General features: G+C 41.5%; 1 protein-coding gene across 1 annotated transcript in view; it reads left to right on the top strand.

Moving 5' to 3' along the window:
* kcnk10a (potassium channel, subfamily K, member 10a) overlaps positions 1 to 24,078 on the top strand; it is a 164,350-nt gene that overhangs the window by 23,974 nt on the left and 116,298 nt on the right. Inside the window, exon 3 of the mRNA XM_038727510.1 lies at positions 2,614 to 2,731. Coding sequence (XP_038583438.1) covers positions 2,614 to 2,731 — 118 coding nt within the window. The remainder of the gene's footprint in view (positions 1 to 2,613; positions 2,732 to 24,078) is intronic.

The following is a 24,078-nucleotide window of genomic DNA, read 5'->3' as shown; positions in this document are numbered from 1 at the left end:
TCATTTCCACTGTTATGCGGATGACACCCAACTCTACTTGTCAGCCAAACCCACTGGTTCTTTCCCACCACCATCTTTGTCCAGCTGTTTAGCTGAAATTAAAGATTGGCTTTCTGCTAACTTCTTGAAGGTAAATGGCAACAAAACTGAGGCTTTGCTTATTGGCACTCGATCTGTTTTGTCTAGATCTTATTGTCTTTCTTTGTACATTGACAATACTGTAATCTATCCTTCTTCACAGTTTAAAAGTTTGGGTGTCATCATGGATAGCACACTATCCTTTGAAGCTCAAATTAATAATATCACGTGGATCGCATACTTCCTCTTGCGTAATATTAACCATCTCCGCCCCTTCCTTTCAAATAATAATACTGCAGTTCTTATTCATGCACTGGTCACTTCATGTATTGTATACTGTAATGCTCTTTTCACAGGTGTTCCCTCCAAATTGCTACATAAGCTTCAGTTAGTTCAGAATTCTGCAGCTCGTGTTCTTTCTAGAACTCCTTATACTGAGCACATTTCTCCAGTTCTTCAGCGATTGCACTGGCTTCCAGTAAAGTATAGAGTTGAATTGAAAGACACATCTTAGTTAGTTAGAGTTTTTAATGCATTTTATCTGTATGCGGCTTGTTTTTGTGTGTATTGTTTTATGTAGTGATCTGTATATTGTTTGTGAGGTGACCTTGGGTGTTATGAAAGGCGCCATTAAATAAAATGCATTATTATTATGTGTGTGCGTGTGTGCACTTGTGCATTGTGTCAGTGTATTAATGTGTGTGTGTGTATGTGTTCAGTGAAAAGGACACAAAGAGGTGTTCGGAAAAATAGCTTAACTTCTGTCCACCAATCAGAACAGAGGACCCAGTCCTTTGATCTTTAATCAGCTAACTTACGTCACCAAGGTAACCAGCTCTACAATAGAGACAGATAGAAAAATCCTTCTGAGACTTTCTGTCAAAGAAACCTCCACTGAGACAAAACTATAGGTTGTATTGGCAAAATTACCTGACCAGCAGCAGCAGAAGGCATTCGTGAACGATGTGATATATTTTTTTGTGTGGATAAAGTAAAAAGAATTGAGCTCTTCAGCGAGTTAAAAAACTGGTACGTTCTGCTCTGGTCCAGACATTTTGACGCAAATTTATAATGGCTTCCAATGGAGGACTTGGCTATCACTCTTGTCCTTTGGAAAGGCGCTGAGCCAAATCTATAAGTCTGAGGGATTTAAAAAGCCCACGTGAGGAACCGCAACAAAATTTACTACGTTTCTGGTGTAAAATTATGCATGAAGAGTTAAAAGTTGAAGATGATTTCACAAGCCTGCTACAGTGTAGTCACCCACTTTAACTCACGCAATATACACCCATTATAAACTCAGGAAAGAGCTCAAAAAAGCATAAAACTTCGACAGCTACACCGTGAACAAACCATAAAACATATCAAAAAGCTGAATACATCATTAATAGATTAACTTCTTGTGACCAATTTACAGTTTAAATCAAGTCTGTAGCTGAAAGTATGCTGAAAGTGGAGTAGGTATGAGGAGGATTTTGACAGTCTCTCCCTTCACTTACAATGGGAGAATTTTTCTGGAAAACCTTGAATATTTTGAAAGGTATTCAAGGTATCAATGACAAAAGTAATAGCACCCCATTCCTCATTGAGCCAGACAACTTGGAGTTTGAACAGAGTTTCTATGTCAAAAGCTGTGGGACTACTTAGCGGACAGAAAAACGTGACGGATGAATAATAATAATAAAGGTTAGCAATAACATAGGATGGGTGCCTGCAGCATTCACACCCAATTATAAAACCACTCAATACTGCGTAACCCCACCATAGATATCATATGTTACATTGGCCTGTTACAGTCTACACACCTGTCTCAATGTGTTATATTAATGCATATCTTTTTGGTTTATTTATCTTCATCTTGCACATTGCAAATGTTCTGTATACTTTGTGCTGTGAACTTTTGCACATTCCTTTGTCAGATTTTGCATAACCTTGCACCAAACTGTACAGCTCTGTCATTTTGGAAAGACAAAGCAGTACTTGCTTTGTCTTTCTTTTTAATGTTTTATTTACTATGTTTATTTTCTTACACCAATATACCAAGACAAATTCCTTGTATGTGAAAACCTACTTGGCAATAAACTTGATTTTTGACTGCACAACACTAGCAGCATTAACTGCAGCAGCATTAACTGCAGCAGTATCAATGCCAACAGCAACATCAGCAGCAAACAGAGCATTTGATGTTCCTCCTCAGAGCCACACACACATAAACAAGCACTTAGCCACAGTGGCAAAGAAAAACTTCCTTTTAGCAGGTTGAAACTTGGAAGCAAATTCTAGATTCAGAGTGGGTGACCATCTGCCTCATCCAGTTTGGCTGAGAGAGAGGGCAAAGGAGAGAGTTGGGTGGGGGGCAGAAATAATGTGAACACACTGTAGCATAGTGCAAGTTCCACAGAGATGTAAAAAAACAAAACAATACATATTGACAGTAGTAATAATACCACTCGATGCTGCTAAAGAGTGAAAGTTGGTAATTCTCAACTAGAGTGAAGCCAAATTTTTCTTATGTGCCTCTGTTTCTCTTCCCAGCACTCTGTGGAGGCTGTGAATGCCGGAGTGAATCCTATCGGTGATACCTCCTACAACTCCAGCCACTGGGATCTGGGTAGTGCTTTCTTCTTTGCTGGAACTGTCATCACAACCATAGGTACTGTGATAATGACATGACTCAATGGCTCATGCTGAACATGTTAATGTAATTACATCCAAGGGAATGCACTACACTGATACTTTGTGGGCTTGTTGTAAAAAATGATGTCCTCTGTACTCTACCTTGCATTTATGAATTCATGTCATTAGATATTTGCTGTCTTTATTTTTGCTTGACCAATTTGTGAACAGAACATGCATATAAAACAGTGATTGTATTTGTCTCTCTAAATAGATTTAAATCTGTCTTCAAAAAGACAATTTTAAGAATGTATTGAAAGCATCAAAAACTGAATTTGAACTTGATTGATTGGATAGATTGGAGTTGGTACAGCTAGTTGAAAATAGCTTAGCGCTGTAATGGTTCTGAAGCAAGACCGAAATCGCAACAGAAATGTCCATGGTCTTGTTCCGATGGACAGAACCGCGACACACCCGCTCCCTGGACTGTTGAACTTTTATTAAGACAGTTAAAGTGTGGCGGTCCCCTCCAAAAGTATTGGAACGGATGAGTATGAAAAGATGAGTATGAGACAAGAGTTCAGAATTCCAGCTCTCATTTCCTGGGATTTACATCTAGATGTGTTAAACAAATCACGACATACCACCCTTTGTTTGAACCCACCCATTTTTCAAGTGAGCAAAACTATTGGAACATGTGTCTGACAGATGTTTCTTGTTGCCCAGGTGTTGCCTTTTAGGTTGATTGTCCAAACATTAAATAGCTCTGCATGACTAGTCTTAAGTTTTCATGCTTGGTTCAAACCTATAAAGACTGCATTTCCTGTTAAAGAGGATAAACCATCATGAAGACCAGAGAGCTGTCTATGGGAGAAAAGCAAGCCATTGTCAAGTTGAGAAAAGAAGGAAAATTGACCAGAGCCATTGGACAAACATTGTGCATAGCAAGCACAACAATTTGGAATGTCCTGAAAAAGAAAGAAACTACTGGTGTACTGAGCAACAGACGTCCAACAGGTCGGCCAAGGAAAACAACAGTAGTTGATGACAGAAATATCATGAGAGCTGTAAAGAAAACCCCCAAAACATCAGTAAGTGACACCACCAACGACCTCCACAGTGCAGGGTGAAGGTATCACAATCCACTGTTGGAAGAAGACTCAGAGAGCAGAAATATAGAGGCATACCACAAGATGCAAACCACTCATCAGCAGGAAGAATCAGAAGGCCAGATTGAAATTTGCAAAGACGTACAGAGATGAGCCGCAAAAGTTCTGGAACACAATCCTATGGACTGATGAGACCAAGATTAATCTTTAGCAAAGTGATTGAAAGACCAAAGTGTGGAGAAAGAAAGGAACTGCTTGTGATCCGAAGCAGCCAAGCTCATCTGTGAAGCATGGTGGAGGTAATGTCATGGCTTGGGAGTACATGGCTGCTTCTGGAACAGGCTCATTAATATTTATTGATGATGTAACTGATGATGGTAGCAGCAGAATGAATTCAGAAGTGTACAGAAACATTTTGTCTGCCCATTTACGGAGAAATACATTGAAACTAATCGGTAGGAAGTTAATCATGCAGCAGGACAATGCGCCAAAGCACACTGCCAACAAAACAAAGGACTTCATCAGGGGAAAAAGTGGAAGGTTTTAGACTGGCCAAGTCAATCACCTGACCTTAACCCAATAGAGCATACATTTCACCTCCTTAAGAGGAGACTGAAGGAAGAAACACCCCGAAACAAAGAAGAACTGAAAGAAGCTGCGGTAAAAGCCTGGAATAACATCACAAATGAAGAACGCAACAGTTTGGTGATGTCGATGGGTTGCAGGCTTGAGGCACTTATTGCAAGCAAGGGTTATGCCACCAAATATTAAATGTTATTTACTTTAAGATTATTTGTTCCAATAGTTTTGCTCACCTTCAGGCATATGACAATTCATAATCTAAACCATAATAGAATATTATGCAGTGCAGCTCCCAGACATTCTGTGTTGCTTTCAGATATGTTTCTCCTGTAGATCAACTTTTCTCATGTAATATTATCCCTTTTGAGTTAAAACTTAACTAAACATGCTGACATGATTTAGTCTTGTTCGTGTAAGTAACCTCTTTAAATGTGACTGTGGCACCTTTTCACCTCAATGATAAATTATTTCATTAAATTCAGTTATAAACTCCTGGAAGGTTTTGAATTATATTATATTGTTGGAAACACCTTTAGCTTATACAAGATTTACAGGCTAGGATCACAACCTGAAGGACAGTATCAACACCTGTAGATATTCTCCGCATAAAGGATTTACTCAGATCAACACCTGTACACATCATCCATCACGCAGGATTTACACCACATGATTGCGACAATGCATATGCAAGCACATACTGCCTCACCTCTACCAGTCCAGCTCTGTGAATGAGATTCACAGGGGCTGTCTCTCTGTATGTCTTTCTCCTCCTCTCCTTTTCAGGGGCTCTGTCTCTCTCTCCCCTCCTCTCCTGTCTCCGGATGTTTTTTGGTCCTCTTCTCCTCAGCTCTCCATGGGCTGTCTCTCTTTGTCTCTCTCCGCCTTTCCCCATATTTTCTCTACTCTCTTCATCTCTGAGATAACTGTTACTGTGACTGTTGTATTATATATTATAGGCATACAGCAGAGCTTCACAATATTAAGCATCTTTGCCATATATAGCGGCTGACAATAATGATGTTACAGTTATGTGTTCTTTAGTGTGATGCAGAAAATGAGGGACCTGAGTTGTCGGGAACCAGATAGAGAGGTTGAGTCTAGAAGTAAGTGTAATCTGGCTTTTACTTTGAATATGTCAATGTCTTCACTGAGTACAGTGTTTTTAAGAAATGAGTAGCAGAGGGAAGACATGCAAGTTTTCCATGAAGTTTCAGTCCAATCCAGTGTTATTGATGTTGGTGTAAGTCCATAAGAGTTCGCCGGGCACCTGTTCATGTTAGGGGGTGGCTATGACCTCCGTATGTGGCTGTTGCCCTGATTTAAGTAATGATATTCTCTGAGATCCTCACAGTCCCAGAGTCAGTCCACACCCACTGTAATGACAGTACGGTTCGAACACAAATGTCATTCAAATCTGGCCAGTCTGACCAGACACCAAAACCAGTAGATTGGGTGTCAAGTTTCCCACTGGGTTTTAAGTGGGACTCTGACTCCCTGGCTAGTGGGACCTTGCGTCTCCTAAAATCCAGGAAAAGGGAAGATCGAGCCAGCTCCCTCACATCTTTGTCATCATTATTCAGCATGTTCATAAGATGAACGCAGTAGTAGGCATGGTAAGTTGCTTTAGTGGGACTCTACTGCAAAGCTAACGGAGCCACGGAGTTAACGTTAGCTGTGCAGTAGAGTCCCACTAAAGCAACTAACCACATCTACTACTGTGTTTATTTAATGTACTTCATACATGGCTTAACGTTCAGACAATTTCTCTTGACTGTCTCTCAGTATGAAATAACGTTACTCCAACACTGTGGAACAGACGCTAGCCACATTAGGCACGCAGCATGCTAGCGCCAAGTTCACCCGGCTACCACACTGTATAACTGTAAAACTCCATATAAATTCCACAACTTACATGTCAAAATTTTGAAGTCGGCTTCAACCCACCCCTGTGCTTCAGTGCTGAAATGAAACGTTGTTTGTTACGTTACTAGTCCTCTTTGAGAAATGGTTAGTAACTTCAGTAACTTACAGACACCTTGCTAAGCAACCTGTTAAACCAGCTGTGTGTTCAAACTTAGCCTAGTTATTAGCCTAGTGTAAATTATTACTAATGTGATTTAGAGCTGTCCCCGACTAAGGATTTACATGGTCGAATCAGAATCGTCAAGTCCTTCCTGTAGTCGACTGATAGTCGAATCGTGTGTGTTTTTGTGTGCGGCAATTGCGAGGGGGAGGGGGTGTTACACACAGTAGCTCCGCTTTAATCTTGAGAAGCTGCTTCAGTCTCTATTCATTCAACTTACACTGTAAATTTCCAGCTAAACTGAGGCTTTTTGACGATCCTTTTCTCTCTCGCCTGTCATTTACCTGTCTTGTGTGAGTTTTGCGTGCATGCTGTGCTGCTGACAACTACATGCACGGGTCTATTTCAAGTAGCCGGCTATTTAAAAACGATATAATATTCTTTGTGTGGTTCATCAACAGTGATAAATTATCCGAAAGTCCCGCTAGGTGCGGACAACTCCAGTGAAGCCAGGGCTCAGTCTCTTCAGCAAGTGTTCCTCTTCCGCCACCACACACACACACGCTGTCGTTTTTCTACCCCTCAGCATAACATTTCATTAACTGCATGTCATTTAGCTACACGGTAATCCAGTAGAGACCTAAACATGATATTTTAATATCGATCTAGCTTTCGTCACAACTTTCTGGATGTGCTAAGATGCCTAGTGGCTACCTAGCCAGAAAGCTAATGCACATGGCTACTTGTCATAGTTACGACTTTACGCCTAAGTTAAACTTGTGAAGTGCCAAAGTAATTGTAGCGCAACCCATATTAGTAGCTGATTTAGTTACAAACAAACTAGTAGTTACTTAACCTCTAGTGTGGGCTTTAGGAGATAACTTACACACAGCTGGAGCTATGGGCTGCCAATGTGGAATACAGGAAATCGTGAAAAACAAACTTGCTGATTGGCCGAAAAGGCACTCTGAGCATCTGCACTGGATTGCTCTTCCTCAAGGACCTTGACCTGTCTGTGACCTAAAAAGTGAATCCTGTGGATTTAAATTGAATTTAGAGAACTGAATGTGAACTGAGAGAACTGAAAGTGAAAGTATAAAGAATTTTTAGTGAAGCTTGAATACAGTTGCAGTTGCAAAAGAATTCAGTTTCATAATATTATATTCAGTTTAAAGTTTATTGGAGTACAGTTTCAAACTAATTATTTCAGTTTCATACTATGCTATTCACCTTCAGTTTTTCAATGCAATTATTCAAGTTAAACAATGCAAATTCAAATTATGCAATTCAAATTCAGTTTTTTAGTGCAATTATTCAAGTTGAGCAATTCAAATTCAGTTCTAAATTATTCAAATTTAGTCTCTACTGACGCAAAAATCTCATAAAGAGAACATACAGATAGTTTTTTTTCTATTGTGAACACTGGACATTTATTGGATTTTGAACGATACTGCCAGTTCCCTCCCTTCCTCCTCTCGTAAAGAACATCACATTTTCCTTAATCTCCAAGACTGACCATTCCAGGAAGGAATCTGTCTTATGAGCATGTTTTTCATTTTTAATTACACTCTCTTCTTTGGCAGCTATATGGACATCATCTGCATAGCCCTGTTCTGGAATGGGGGATATCACGCCAGGGGGGCACATCCACTTTAACCACTGGTTGATGGCAATTACAAAATTAATTGCAGTTTTAATGCCTATCTTAAGTGGTGTTGGGTGAGTGAGCTGTTGTCCACAGATTCCTTCAATAAAGGAACCCTTGTATACCCTTGTCTTTCACAATGTCAATGAACAGTTGAGGTATTGCTGTATTTCCTCCAGTGATTTGATCATGACACTCTGAAATAGTGCTCCAAATGCATCTCTAAAGTCCAGGAAGACTGAATACAGTCTACATGACTCATTTATCAAGTGGTTTATCCCTGATTTAATGCAGAATACATACTCATTCATACCTTTACTGTTGATGTATGCCTTTTGCTTGGTGGCCATATGACGATATTGTGGCAGATCTACGTATGATTTTTAATAAACTTATGAAATTAATATTTAGAAATATTAACTCATAATTCCTCAATCGCAGGCACCACCTAAAGATTTGCTGTGCACTCGAGGCTTTAGGTCCTTGAGTATAGCTTGATAATTAAACAAATTTTTGGTAATTCGATAGTTGTTAATGGTTCAGTTATTCTAAAATCATTAATTTTAATCAATCAATCAGTCAGTCTCAAATCTGAGGGCAATTCCTCTGTACAGGGACTCTAGACGCTTAAACAACACACAGACACAAATCACTATGATCAAGGTGAAATTTATTGACTAACTAAAGGGAGTACAACGGTGGGAGTAAATGTGGGAATATTACAGGAATAACAGTCAACATGAAACAAACCAGATGGGATTTCAGTTTTATATTGTAGAGGGAGAGGATTCTACGAGAATGAGGGAACAAATGGTCGGAAATTATGTTGCAAATTTAGTTTGAATACCCTAGGGGTTTCTTTACTATAGATGATGGCCAACTAGAGGATACCAACGAGTCACAGATTGTGGTTTGTTTTGCCTTACTTTTGTCATAATTCCCCGTAGCAAAGGCTCACTGCCGGTTGGGCTCGTGGATGTTGTCCTGGCCAGGCACCCCAGTGGCATCTCGAGTTGGGTTCAAACCGGTGGAATTGCTCCAGAGTCCTTTTGGGAAAACACTTGCAGCAACAGGTGGCCAGCCCTGGCTTTGCACTCTGAGTTTGTTTGGTGTCGCTATAGCTCGGCGGAACACACTCCAGTCGTTGGAGCCGTGACGTTGTTCAACTCGAGGTGAGAATTGAACGGGCTTCTGGGTTTCTGGGTCAAGAGTTGCTTAGAACGATCGGATAACGTTAAAACAACAGTGTGGAGTTACCCTTCGGCCTCTACAGTGTTAACTTTTAGTGGGATAAAGAAAATATATATTATGTTGCGCGTATTTTCCATTTAATCTCTCTCTCCACAAAATCAACATTTGAAAAATACTTAGTTCTAAACATTTAGATAAAGACAAGCAAAAAGATTAAGCACTAGAGGGTTAAGGGTTTCTTAATTGTTATAAACTTAATAAAAGGTGTAACAAAGCTTAACTACATGTTTCCCGTGTAAACTTGATGGTTACATGTTTTAACTCAAGAGATAAAATAGATGTAAGCACTGCAGCAAAGAATCTGTTATACAATGACAATGTGATAGATATTTGACACTCATTCTCGGTGTAAGCAGAGTTGTAAACGCTCGTGTGTTATACCTTTTCTGTCCTCCTGGTGGAGCTCGGGTTCTATGAGAGGACAGTAGATATTCAACTTTAAGATTCACCACTTGAACTAGGAACTGGGAAGCGGATTATACACATGAGTGTGCGGATGAACGTTTTAATAAGAAATTGTATACGAAACATTTAGCTAAAGCATCAGTCAATACTAAACAGACAGTGATTACTAGGGAATAATAGGGAGAAATTAAAACAAAACAAAAGGAAATTTGGAAACTCTTCAAGATTACTTATGATTCTCTAGTCTTCAAACGTCACTAAAGGATAACAACCGGGTCATTACTACTAAACTAAGAGGCAAACGCCACTACTAACTTAGCAAGGATTATTATTTAAACAGAACAAAACACAGGTTATAATGAAACATTTGTTGGCTCAAGAAGGCAGTGGTTTTTAGTGTCCCCCCTTTCGCCATCCCGGCTTATCAAATTTGCACATCAGCTAAAAAGAAAAGGGGAGTGGCGTTTTATGGCCCAGCCATCCTGTGGGAAAAGGAATCAGGTTAAGGCAGGACGGGTGGTACTTTTGATGTCCGGAGGTGACCTGTGGAGAGAGAGGGGTTGGACAGCCCCCTTGCTGTGCTACTAAGTGTCTCCAGTGACACCTTTACGGCGAGAGGGGTTCACTAAGGCTCTTGAATACACAATCCTTAAGCAATGCATGTCTGATTGAGTCTCTGCAGATCCTTACCAAAACACCAGGCGATGTCTCTAGTTTTTGCATGTCAAAAGGCCAAATCCAGGGGAGGAAAACTTCTCCCCCCTTTTGGCATAATCTGACCTCATCCTCCTTGAGGTGAGAGGCTGGTTGATCCCACTACAATATACCATAATGATGCTCTATCGTTTATTTCGTTGTGTCGCAAATTCCACGCTTTACGAGGGAACTCTGTGTGTATATAGTGTAGGCTGCCTCTCTCTCTCCTTCCATCCCTCTCTCTGTGTCTCTCTGTACCTCTCTTGCTCTGTCTCTCTCTCTCTCTTTCTCACCCCCAACCGGTCGAGGCAGATGGCCGCCAACCCTCAGCAATGGTTCTGCTCGAGGCTTCTGCCTCCTAAAAGGAAGTTTTTCCTTGCCTCTGTCGCCAAGTGCTTGCTCTTGGTGGGAACTGTTGGGTTTATGTAAATATCATGACAGAGCGCTGTGAGGTAACTGTTGTTGACCTATATAAATAAAATTGAATTGAACAACGCTTTGCACCGCGGTTAGTTTTAAGATCGATATTCGACAGACAGCTGTTGACTATTCAAGGTCCTCCTTGAAACTAAATTATACGCGGTCCATTCTTCCACACTTGCCATTGTTGCAGGGAAGAAATTTGCATTAGACAAGCCACACAACACTAAGTTACAGCAGCAGCTCCAACCATTGTGTGTGTCTGGTAACGTTTAATGACTTGCCCTTGGACATTCAGTTTACTTTCTAGGTCACTTAAATGTGCTGTTGTGATGTAAGCTATAACAGCAGGAGAGTTGTATCGTTGTCTGGAGCTGCTGTGCTGCTCTGGGACCGTCTCGTCCTCTCATGTTTACTTTGCAGCAGCAAATAGCGTTAGCTTGTTAACCCACAACCCAGCTAACGTTAGTTAACTTGCGTTACTTGCTGTGTCATTGTTCGCTATATGTCATGGCTTTTGTCCTGGTGTTAGATTTCTCTAGAATAACTTACACCACCTTTATGATGCAGAGAAAATCATGGGTTCATAATATTTTGTTTAATTTACATAAAATGTTATTCACAGCTTTTAACCGTTTTAATCTTGCGATCTCGTCACACACCTGTGTACATGTATGTTGAGTAAAATCTGACGGTTATACCCATTGTCAGTTGTGATGTGTTTATGGGAAGAAGCCAATTACATTTTTACTCAAGACCAAGTACTACTGTTTTACTTTTTTAATATTACAGAATAATTTACCCAGACAGCTGCTGACACAGATGCCATGGTTGCTACTAGGATCAGATTTGTTCCCATTCTAATGAGAAATAAGCCATTTGCACCAAATGTCAGGAATACATCCTGACTGTAATACGATATTGAACAACTTCCTGTATTTCCAGGCTGCTGCAGCTGAAAATTTTGTTTTTATTGTTGTCCGGACCACAAGTAGGGGTTTTGGTTGTCTTTAAATTGTTTCTTCCAACATTTGGAGTTTTTCTTGTATTATGAATGAATGAAGCCTTTATTTGTCCCACAGTGGGGAAATTGCAAGAATTTGGAGTAAGCCTCCGGGCCGCAGTTATATTCAGCACTGCCACTTGCTTCCCAGAAAAGAATTCATGCAGACAGCAACATAGTATACATGACAATACATAATAGTACACAAGACAACACACATTACATGCGGTCACATGATGGGATTTAGAATTAGATTAACTGGTATGTCTTTTTACAGATTTTGTACTCTACAGATGTCACCATTTTGGGTGGGTGGTGCTTATGGTTGCTTTGTGTGGAAGTTATTCTTGGGACTGCTTTACATCCTGCAACACCTCAACAATCCAGGGACATATGCAAGGATCCTGTTCGTGGACTTCAGCTTGGCATTCAATACCATCATCCTGGACATCCTCAGCACCAAATCAGCTCACTGTGCCAGCCTCCACCTTTCAGTGGATCACAAACTTCCTGAACGACAGGAGTCAGCAGGTGAGGCTGGGGAACATCACACACACCCGGACTCTTACCAGTGGCACCCCTCAGGGGTGTGTGCTCTCCCCACCGCTCTTCTCACTCAACACCAATGACTGCACCTCAGGAGACCTATCTGTCAAACTCCTGAAGTTCGCTGACGACACAACGTTCATTGGCCTCATCCAGGACGGTGATGAGTCTGCCTACAGACGGGAGGTTGATCAGCTGGCTCTCTGGTGTGGTCAGAACAACCTTGAGCTTAACACAATCAAAACTGTGGAGATGATCATGGACTTCAGGAGCAGCCCCCACACTCTGCCCCCCAACACCATACTCAACAGCCCTGTGTCTGCAGTGGAGTCCTTCAGGTTTCTGGGATCCACTATATCCCAGGACCTTAACTGGGAGCCCAACACTGACTCCTTCATCAAGAAGGCCTAGCAGAGGATGTACTTCCTCGGTACATCATCGGTGCCAACCTGCCCTCCATTCAGGACATTTCCAGAGTCAGGAAACAGGCATGAAACTTCACTACAAATCCATCTCACCCCGGACACAACCTGTTCCAGCTTCTCCCCTCTGGTAGGCGCTACAGAGCACTGTACGCCAAAACTAACAAACTCAGGAACAGTTTCTTATGGCCAGTGGCCATAGTTAAGTGCATCCCTGGCGCCAGATCAGGCGACATTGAGTCTTATTTGAAACTGCTGGCTAAGGATAAACGTAAATACAGTAAGATTGTTATTCACGTCGGCGGTAATGACTCCCGGTTACGCCAATCGGAGGTCACTAAGATTAATGTTGAGTCGGTGTGTACATATGCAAAAACACTGTAGTAGTTTTCTCTGGACCCCTGCCAAATCTGACCAGTGATGACATGTATAGCCGCATGTCGTCATTCCGCCGACAGTGTTGTCGAGGTGGTGTCCAGCAAACGATGTGGCAGACTTTGTGGGGAAGACCTGGTCTGATTCGGAGAGACAGCATCCATCCCACTTGGGAAGGAGCAGCTCTCATTTCTAGAAATCTGGCCAAGTTTATTAGTGGACCAAATCCATGACAACCCAGAGTTGAGACCAGGAGGCACAGTCGCAGTCTAACACACTTCTCTGCCCTTCTAATTCAGCAGTTACCCACCCAAAACCCTACGCAGAGTAGTCTAACACACTTCTCTGCTCCTCCATTTCAGGAGTTACTTAGTGAAAATCCTATAGTGACGGTGTCTGCCCCCCGACCATTGAAATAATTTAAATCAAAACTAAACAGAAGAGGAGCTGTGCATAAAAATCTCATAAAAATTAAAACCACAAGAGCAATAGTGCAAACTAATAGGAAAATCAAATGTGGACTCTTAAACATCAGATCTCTCTCTTCTAAAGGTGTACTAGTAAATGAACTAATATCATATTATGATATTGATTTATTTTGTCTTACTGAAACCTGGCTGGGTGATGGAGAATATGTTAGCTTAAATGAATCCACCCCTCCCAGTCATATTAATACTCACCTTCCTCGAGGCACAGGCCGAGGAGGTGGAGTTGCATCTATCTTCGACTCTAGCCTACTAATTAGCTCTAAATATCAATTTGTATTGCTGAACTACACGCCATTGGGCAAAAATGTCTATACAAGATGTCTGTCTGATAGTGCTGTAGCTAAATTTAAGGATGTGATTCCATCAGCTCTAAATTCATTATCAAGTCACAAAGTAACGGAGGACTCCTATGCTAATTTCAGTCCCTCCCAAATCGATCATCTTGTTGATAGTGCTGCAGGCTCGCTGCGAATGACACTCGACTCTGTAGCCCCTCTAAAAAAGACAATAATAAAACAAAGATGGTTAGCTCCATGGTATAATACTGAAACTCGCAAATTACCTCAAATATTGCGGAAACTTGAGAGGAATTGGCGTTCCACCAAACTGGGAAATTCTCGTTTAATTTGGCAAGATAGTCTTAAAACTTATAGGAAGGTCCTCCGTAATGCCAGAGCAGCGTACTACTCGTCATTAATAGAGGAAAATAGGAACAACGCCAGGTTTATTTTTAGAACTGTAGACAGGCTGACAGAGAGTCACAGCTCTATTGAGGCAAGTATTCCCATAGCCCTCAGTAGTTATGATTTCATGAGCTTCTTTAATGATAAAATTCTAACTATTAGAAACAAAATTCACCAAGACCTGCCCTTAACTGGCACCAACTTATCTCTAAACTCAGGAACCTTAGAAACAGCTGTAGAACCAGATATATGTTTAGACTGTTTTGCCTCCCTCAACCTTTACCAACTAACTTCAATAATTTCTTCATCTAAACCATCAACCTGCCTGTTAGACCCCATCCCGACTAGGTTGCTTAAAGAAGTTTTACCCTTAGTCAGCACTTCTGTACTAGATATGATCAATCTATCTCTTTCAACAGGCTATGTACCACACTACTTTAAAGTAGCTGTAATTAAACCTCTTCTGAAAAAGCCCAAACTTGATCCGGATATTTTAGCCAACTATAGACCTATATCTAATCTTCCATATCTCTCTAAGATCCTGGAGAAAGCAGTTGCTAAACAGCTGTGTGACTTTCTACAGAGCAATAGTCTATTTGAGGATTTTCAGTCAGGATTTAGAGCTCATCATAGCACAGAGACAGCACTGGTGAAAATTACTAGTGACCTCCTTATTGCATCAGACAAAGGATTTGTCTCTGTACTGGTTTTATTAGGGCCCGAGCACGACCGTGTGAGGTCCCTATTGAATTTGCTCGGATTATTAGGGCCCGAGCACGACCGTGTGAGGTCCCTATTGAATTTGCTCGGATTATATATTTTTATTAGGGCCCGAGCACGACCGTGTGAGGTCCCTATTGAATTTGCTCGGATTATATATTTTTATTAGGGCCCGAGCACGACCGTGCGAGGTCCCTATTGAAATTGCTCGGATTATTATTTTTTTTTAATTATTTTTAGGGCCCGAGCACGACCGTGCGAGGTCCCTATTGAAATTGCTCGGATTATATATATATATATATATATATATATATTTTTTTTTTTTTTTCTGCAAAGTAGGCCCAAATGACATGGCCTAAACATACTCGAAAACTCACCAAAATTTGCAAACATGTCAGAACCGGTGAAAAATTTCGTATTCTACAAGTTTCGCACATGGGCGTGGCAAAATGACTCGCTAGCGCCACCTAGAAAATTGGAAATGATTAGCCCCTCGTTCACGTTCAACCTACATGTACGAAATTTTCTGGGGACATGTATCGTATCAAGACGCACAAAAAAGCCTCAAGAACCCATAGCCTAAAGTAAACAGGAAGTCGGCCATTTTGAATTTTATGGCCATTTTTGGATGATTTACATACTTCGTACTTTAACGAACTCCTCCTAGGGATTTAGTCGGATCGACGTCAAATTTCTGCTGTGCCTTCTAAAGGCATTGACGATGAAAAGTTGTGCTATTTGCGAGTTTTCGTCAATGGGCGTGTCCGTGGCGTCGATGATTCGCAATGAAACAGGAAGTTGTTGTAACTTCAGTGTACATGCTCACATCTGGACCAAACTGTACATGTAGGATGAGAGTCCCGCCCTGAACACATGTACATGCCGACATTCACCCACAGTCATAGCGCCACCTGCTGGCAACAGAAAGTGACCTTTAACGAAGCAGCCCCCGCCGCACGTTTCACCTATGTGCACGAATTTTCTGTGGTACGTGTATCTTGTCCAGACGCACAAAAAAGCCTCTTGGAGCCATAGCCTAAAATCAACAGGAAGTCGGCCATTTTGAATTTTACGTCAAATTTTGGATGATTTACACACTTCGTACTTTAACGAACTCCTCCTAGGGATTTAGTCCGACCGACCTCAAATTTGTGCTGTGCCTTCTAAAGGCATTGAAGATGAAAAGTTGTGCTATTTGCAAGTTTTCGTCAATGGGCGTGTCCGTGGCGTGGCGTCAAAGATCAGCTCTTCGCCATGACACGGAAGTTGTCGTAACTTCAGTGTACATGCTCACATCTGGACCAAACTGTACATGTAGGATGAGAGTCCCGCCCTGAACACATGTACATGCTGACATTCACAGACAGTCATAGCGCCACCTGCTGGCAACAGGAAGTGACTTTTAACGAAGCAGCCCCCGCCGCACGTTTACCTACGTGCACGAATTTTCTGTGGTACGTGTATCTTGTCCAGACGCACAAAAAAGCCTCTTGGAGCGATGCCCTAAAATCAACAGGAAGTCGGCCATTTTGAATTTTACGTCAAATTTTGGATGATTTACACACTTCGTACTTTAACGAACTCCTCCTAGGGATTTAGTCCGACCGACCTCAAATTTGTGCTGTGCCTTCTAAAGGCATTGAAGATGAAAAGTTGTGCTATTTGCAAGTTTTCGTCAATGGGCGTGTCCGTGGCGTGGCGTCAAAGATCAGCTCTTCGCCATGACACGGAAGTTGTCGTAACTTCAGTGTACATGCTCACATCTGGACCAAACTGTACATGTAGGATGAGAGTCCCGCCCTGAACACATGTACATGCTGACATTCACAGACAGTCATAGCGCCACCTGCTGGCAACAGGAAGTGACTTTTAACGAAGCAGCCCCCGCCGCACGTTTTACCTACGTGCACGAATTTTCTGTGGTACGTGTATCTTGTCCAGACGCACAAAAAAGCCTCTTGGAGCGATGCCCTAAAATCAACAGGAAGTCGGCCATTTTGAATTTTACGTCAAATTTTGGATGATTTACACACTTCGTACTTTAACGAACTCCTCCTAGGGATTTAGTCCGACCGACTTCAAATTTGTGCTGTGCCTTCTAAAGGCATTGAAGATGAAAAGTTGTGCTATTTGCGAGTTTTCGTCAATGGGTGTGTCCGTGGCGTGGCGTCAGAGATCAAGTCTTCGCCATGACACAGGAAGTTGTTGTAACTTCAGTGTACATGCTCACATCTGAACCAAACTTTACGTGCTTGATAACTCTCCCACCCCGCTATGGAGGACCGATCCTGACACAGTCAGAAATAAATACAGAAATAAATAAATGCTCAATAAATAAATAAGCATCCAATTAAATACACAAAAAAATAAGTAAATAAATAAATGTAGGTAGTAATTAAATTATACAAGGAGACATAAATGTATATATTTTAATTAGTGCCTTTACTTATTCACCTTTGTTATAATTACCTTATTTGTTTATTCAACTTTATTTATTACTAATTTTTTTAATGTATTTATTTATGTGTGTGTTTTAATATTTTTGTCTGTTTTATTCTTCCTTTGTATTTATTTACCTTATTTATTTTCACCCATGGTATTTATTTCTGCCTGTCTTTTTTAATTTTTGTATGCATTTCTGCCTCATTATGCAAATGAGGAGGGGCTGTGTCTCAAGGGGTCATCTTCTCTGCTATTGGTGGACCAGTCAGACAGGAGAGCTCCTACTCTGCCTGCAGACATCAACGATCTTGCCCCTCACACAGTCAGATGGCTTCCTTCAGTGCGCTGAGGTGTTTAACAACTCTGAAGACAATACTACCAGCAATGTCTTCCTTCTCTTTTCACGTAGAAGCACCGACAGACAGTGCTTTCAGTTTGCTGCATGCATGGACACAGAACTGCGGTATAGGGAGAAGCACACGGTCAGCTGGCTGCAGCTAAATCTGGAGTGCACTCGTATTCAATTCTGTATGGTAAATTCAGTTTTAACGGAGCAGAGCGAGCTGACAGGCAGAGTTAGAGACTTTTTCTGTCCGTTTCTCTCTTTACAAAGACGCATGTTGCAGTCAGAGTCTTCTCTGAGATGCGAGCACGACATACAACACAATTTATCAAATTACACAACGGATATACAGTATGAAAATAAGATTGATTGGATTATACTCACAGGAAGTATAAAACCTCTTACATGGGTCTATTAAAAGTAAAGTAACACAAAAATGTCAGGGAAATTACTTTACTTAGATTTAAGTACTGCAGTTGTACATTTGAAATACCTTCCTACCTTTCTGATAGGAAGCCTTCTTGAGGTGGTATAAAACATTTCTTCTTATATTCTGATTTGAGTTGTGGACAACTATGACCACATGAATTAAAAAAACATTTCACTGCCCAAGTCAGCTATAACACAAGTCTTGTTCATCAGACTACATGCTGTACAGTATTTGTGGACAGATTTTGTCCCAGGATTTCTTATGCATTTCTTCTTCTTCGTTGCATGATTTAGAATAATAAGGTGAGAAATGGGTCTATTCTGAGTTCATCCTGCACTGCAGCAGCTAATAAAGTCCATTTAATCCCAAAACGCTTTTCTTTTAGGCAGGCTGGAGCAGAAAACAACTCACCTTTCTCAAGTTGTACAGTAATGTCACATGTGTATGAAGGTGGATCAAACAAGCTAATCTTAAATGTCAAAGTAGAGAGGAGCCTAGTAGGCCTATTTATTTTCATTCATTACACAATATGAATAAGCTATGCAGACAGTTGTAAAGAAAGAACATCTTTTTCTTCTGTTCTCTACTTGTTATAGTTACACAGTATTAGGGGTGTGGGCTGTATTAAAAGTATCCACTGTTCTCCCATGCTCTAACACACAGTAACGATGAAATGTGTGCTGTTCTCACATTCTTCCTCTGTATGTACACATAAACAACAAGGCAGGGAAATATAAAAGGAATTTATTTTATTGTTTGGGTACATTATTGTTCAGTGTACATGTCACATCTGAAACAAACTTTACGTGCTTGATAACTCTCCCACCCCGCAGACATCTACACGTCAATACCGATTTATATTCATAGCGGCAAGTGCTATGTAGCTCCACATAGGGGACACAGGAAGTGACATATAGCACATTCATGCGGCGTCGGAACCGCGTAGGAAATTCACAGCCGCACCGGCAGAGCTCCAGAATGTGCAACTCGGCCGGCTCACGCGCGGACGCGCTACAGTGCGAGGGCCCGCCCAACGCTGCTTGCAGCTTTAATTTTTTTATTTTTTTTTTTTTTTTTCTGCAAAGTAGGCTCAACTGACATGGCCTAAACATTCTCGAAAACTCACCAAAATTTGCAAACATGTCAGAACCGGTGAAAAATTTCGTATTCTACAAGTTTCGCACATGGGCGTGGCAAAATGACTCGCTAGCGCCACCTAGAAAATTGGAAAAGATTAGCCCCTCGTTCACGTTCAACCTACATGTACGAAATTTTCTGGGGACATGTATCGTATCAAGACGCACAAAAAAGCCTCAAGAACCCATAGCCTAAAGTCAACAGGAAGTCGGCCATTTTGAATTTTATGGCCATTTTTGGATGATTTACACACTTCGTACTTTAACGAACTCCTCCTAGGGATTTAGTCGGATCGACGTCAAATTTCTGCTGTGCCTTCTAAAGGCATTGACGATGAAAAGTTGTGCTATTTGCGAGTTTTCGTCAATGGGCGTGTCCGTGGCGTCGATGATTCGCTATGAAACAGGAAGTTGTTGTAACTTCAGTGTACATGCTCACATCTGGACCAAACTGTACATCTAGGATGAGAGTCCCGCCCTGAACACATGTACATGCCGACATTCACCCACAGTCATAGCGCCACCTGCTGGCAACAGAAAGTGACCTTTAACGAAGCAGCCCCCGCCGCACGTTTCACCTACGTGCACGAATTTTCTGTGGTACGTGTATCTTGTCCAGACGCACAAAAAAGTCTCTTGGAGCCATAGCCTAAACCCAACAGGAAGTCGGCCATTTTGAATTTTACGTCAAATTTTGGATGATTTACACACTTCGTACTTTAACGAACTCCTCCTAGGGATTTAGTCCGACCGACTTCAAATTTCTGCTGTGCCTTCTAAAGGCATTGAAGATGAAAAGTTGTGCTATTTGCAAGTTTTCGTCAATGGGCGTGTCCGTGGCGTGGCGTCAAAGATCAAGTCTTCGCCATGAAACAGGAAGTTGTCGTAACTTCAGTGTATATGCTCACATCTGGACCAAACTGTACATGTAGGATGAGAGTCCAGCCCTGAACACATGTACATGCCGACATTCACCCACAGTCATAGCGCCACCTGCTGGCAACAGGAAGTGACTTTTAACGAAGCAGCCCCCGCCGCACGTTTCACCTACGTGCACGAATTTTCTGTGGTACGTGTATCTTGTCCAGACGCACAAAAAAGTCTCTTGGAGCCATAGCCTAAACCCAACAGGAAGTCGGCCATTTTGAATTTTACGTCAAATTTTGGATGATTTACACACTTCGTACTTTAACGAACTCCTCCTAGGGATTTAGTCCGACCGACTTCAAATTTGTGCTGTGCCTTCTAAAGGCATTGAAGATGAAAAGTTGTGCTATCTGCGAGTTTTCGTCAATGGGTGTGTCCGTGGCGTGGCGTCAGAGATCAAGTCTTCGCCATGACACAGGAAGTTGTTGTAACTTACGTGTACATGCTCACATCTGAACCAAACTTTACGTGCTTGATAACTCAAGGGGTCATCTTCTCTGCTATTGGTGGACCAGTCAGACAGGAGAGCTCCTACTCATCCTGCAGACATCAACGATCTTGCCCCTCACACAGTCAGATGGCTTCCTTCAGTGCGCTGAGGTGTTTAACAACTCTGAAGACACTACCAGCCATGTCTTCCTTCTCTTTTCACGTAGACGCTCCGACAGACAGTGCTTTCAGTTTGCTGCATGCATGGACACAGAACTGTGGTATAGGGAGAAGCACACGGTCAGCTGGCTGCAGCTAAATCTGGAGTGCACTCGTATTCAATTCTGTATGGTAAATTCAGTTTTAAGGAGCAGAGCGAGCTGACAGGCAGAGTTAGAGACTTTTTCTTTCCGTTTCTCAGTAGTACCCGATGCGAGCACGACATACAACACAATTTATCAAATTACACATCGGATATACAGTATGAAAATAAGATTGATTGGATTATACTCACAGGAAGTATAAAACCTGTTACATGCGTCTATTAAAAGTAAAGTAACACAAAAGTCAGGGAAATTACTTTACTTAGATTTAAGTACTGCAGTTGTACATTTGAAATACCTTCCTACCTTTCTGATAGGAAGCCTTCTTGAGGTGGTATAAAACATTTCTTCTTATATTCTGATTTGAGTTGTGGACAACTATGACCACATGAATTTAAAAATTAAACATTTCACTGCCCAAGTCAGCTATAACACAAGTCTTGTTCGTCAGACTACATGCTGTACAGTATTTGACTACAGATTTTGTCCCAGGATTTATTATGCATTTCTTCTTCTTCGTTGCATGATTTAGAATAAAAGGTGAGAAATGAGTCTGTTCTGAGTTCTTCCTGCACTGCAGCAGCTAATAAAGTCCATTTAATCCCAAAAACGCTTTTCTTTTAGGCAGGCTGGAGCAGAAAACAACTAACCTTTCTCAAGTTGTACAGTAATGTCTCATGTGTATGAAGGTGGATCAAACAAGCTAATCTTAAATGTCAAAGTAGAGAGGAGCCTAGTAGGCCTATTTATTTTCATTCATTACACAATATGAATAAGCTATGCAGACAGTTGTAAAGAAAGAACATCTTTTTCTTCTGTTCTCTACGTGTTATAGTTACACAGTATTAGGGGTGTGGGCTGTATTAAAAGTATCCACTGTTCTCCCATGCTCTAACACACAGTAACGATGAAATGAGTGCTGTTCTCTCATTCTTCCTCTGTATGTACACATAAACAACAAGGCAGGGAAATATAAAAGGAATTTATTTTATTGTTTGGGTACATTATTGTTCAGTGTACATGCTCACATCTGAAACAAACTTTACGTGCTTGATAACTCTCCCACCCCGCAGACATCTACACACCAATACCAATTTATATTCATAGCGGCAAGTGCTATGTAGCTCCACATAGGGGACACAGGAAGTGACATATAGTACCTTCATGCGGCGTCGGAACCGCGTAGGAAATTCACAGCCGCAGCGGCAGAGCTCCAGAATATGCAACTCGGCCGGTTCACGCGCGGACGCGCTACAAGTGCGAGGTCCCGCCCAACGCTGCTTGCAGCTTTAATTAGATCTTAGTGCTGCGTTTGATACCATTGACCATCAGATCCTATTACAGGGACTGGAACATTTCATTGGCATTAAAGGAACCGCTCTATCAGATCGATTTCAGTTTGTACATGTTAACGATGAGTCCTCCATGCACGCCAAAGTTAGTCATGGAGTTCCTCAAGGATCTGTCCTCGGACCAATCCTCTTCACTTTATATATGCTTCCTTTAGGCAATATTATCAGGAAATATTCCATAAACTTTCATTGTTATGCAGATGATACTCAGTTATATCTATCGATCAAGCCAGATGAAACTCATCAGTTAGCTAAACTTCAAATGTGCCTTCAGGATGTTAAAACCTGGATGACCTGTAATTTTCTAATGTTAAACTCAGATAAAACTGAAGTTATTGTTCTGGGGCCTAAGCACCTCCGTGACGCATTATCTAAAGATATAGTTTCCCTTGATGGCATCGCCCTGGCCTCCAGCACCACTGTGAGGAATCTTGGAGTTATTTTTGATCAAGACATTTTGTTTTACATCCTGTCTAAAAATGATGCAGAAAAACTACTCCATGCATATGTTACTTCTAGGCTGGATTACTGCAATTCTTTATTATCAGGCTGCTTGAAAAAGTCCATTAAGACTCTTCAGCTGATCCAGAATGCTGCAGTACGTGTTCTGACAGGAACAAGGAAAAGAGATCATATTTCTCCTGTCTTAGCTTCTCTGCATTGGCTTCTAGTAAAATCCAGAATAGAATTTAACATCATTCTTCTTACCTACAAAGCTCTTAATGGTCAGGCACTATCTTATCTTAAAGAGCTCATAGTACCTTACTACCCCACCAGAGCATTGCGCTCCCAGAATGCAGGGTTACGTGTGGTTCCTAGAGTCTCCAAAAGTAGACTAGGAGCCAGAGCGTTCTGCTATCAAGCTCCTATCCTGTGGAACCAGGTTCCAGTTTGGGTTCAGGAGGCAGACACCATCTCCACATTTAAGAGTAGGCTTAAGACTTTCCTCTTTGATAAAGCTTATAGTTAGGGCTGGCTCAGGTGAGTCCTGAACCATTCTTTAGTTATGCTGCTATAGGCAACTTCTCCCCTTTCCGGTAGTCTTGTGCTTTCTTGTCCCTCTCCTCTCTCCTCCTATCACTTCCTGCAGGTGTTTCTGGCTCTGCAGCTGTGGAGTCTGGATCTGTGGCTGCGGGTCACCTGCTGCCCTCGACACCCTCTGCTACAATTATTACTAGTCCTATCGTTATTATTATTATTATAATCATTAACATTACGATTGTTATAATTAACACTACTATACATATCTATACCATTTTTCATTTAGTCATTTAGTCTATAGCAACATCAACTTTACTGTCTGTACCTCTGTGTGTATATTGTGTAGGCTGCCTCCCTCCCCTCTCTGTCCTTCCACCTCTCTCTTTTTCTCTCTGTTCCTCTCCTGCCCTCTTTCTCTCTGTTCCTCTCTTGCCCTCTCTCTCTCTCTCTCTCTCTTCCTTCACCCCAACCGGTCGAGGCAGATGGCCGCCCACCCTGAGCCATGGTTCTGCTCGAGGTTTCTGCCTCTTAAAAGGATGTTTTTCCTTGCCTCTGTCGCCTAGTGCTTGCTCTTGGTGGGAATTGTTGGGCTTCTGTAAATAACATCATAGAGTATGGTCTAGACCTGCTCTTTTATGAAAAGCGCTGTGAGA

The sequence above is a fragment of the Micropterus salmoides genome, unplaced genomic scaffold (genome assembly GCF_014851395.1).
Source record: "Micropterus salmoides isolate LMB-PRFRI ecotype aquatic unplaced genomic scaffold, ASM1485139v1 Ms_hic_scaffold_18, whole genome shotgun sequence".
NCBI classification, from domain to species: domain Eukaryota; kingdom Metazoa; phylum Chordata; class Actinopteri; order Centrarchiformes; family Centrarchidae; genus Micropterus; species Micropterus salmoides.
Note: the sequence above shows the minus strand (reverse complement) of the source record. Positions and strands in the feature narration are given on the sequence as shown.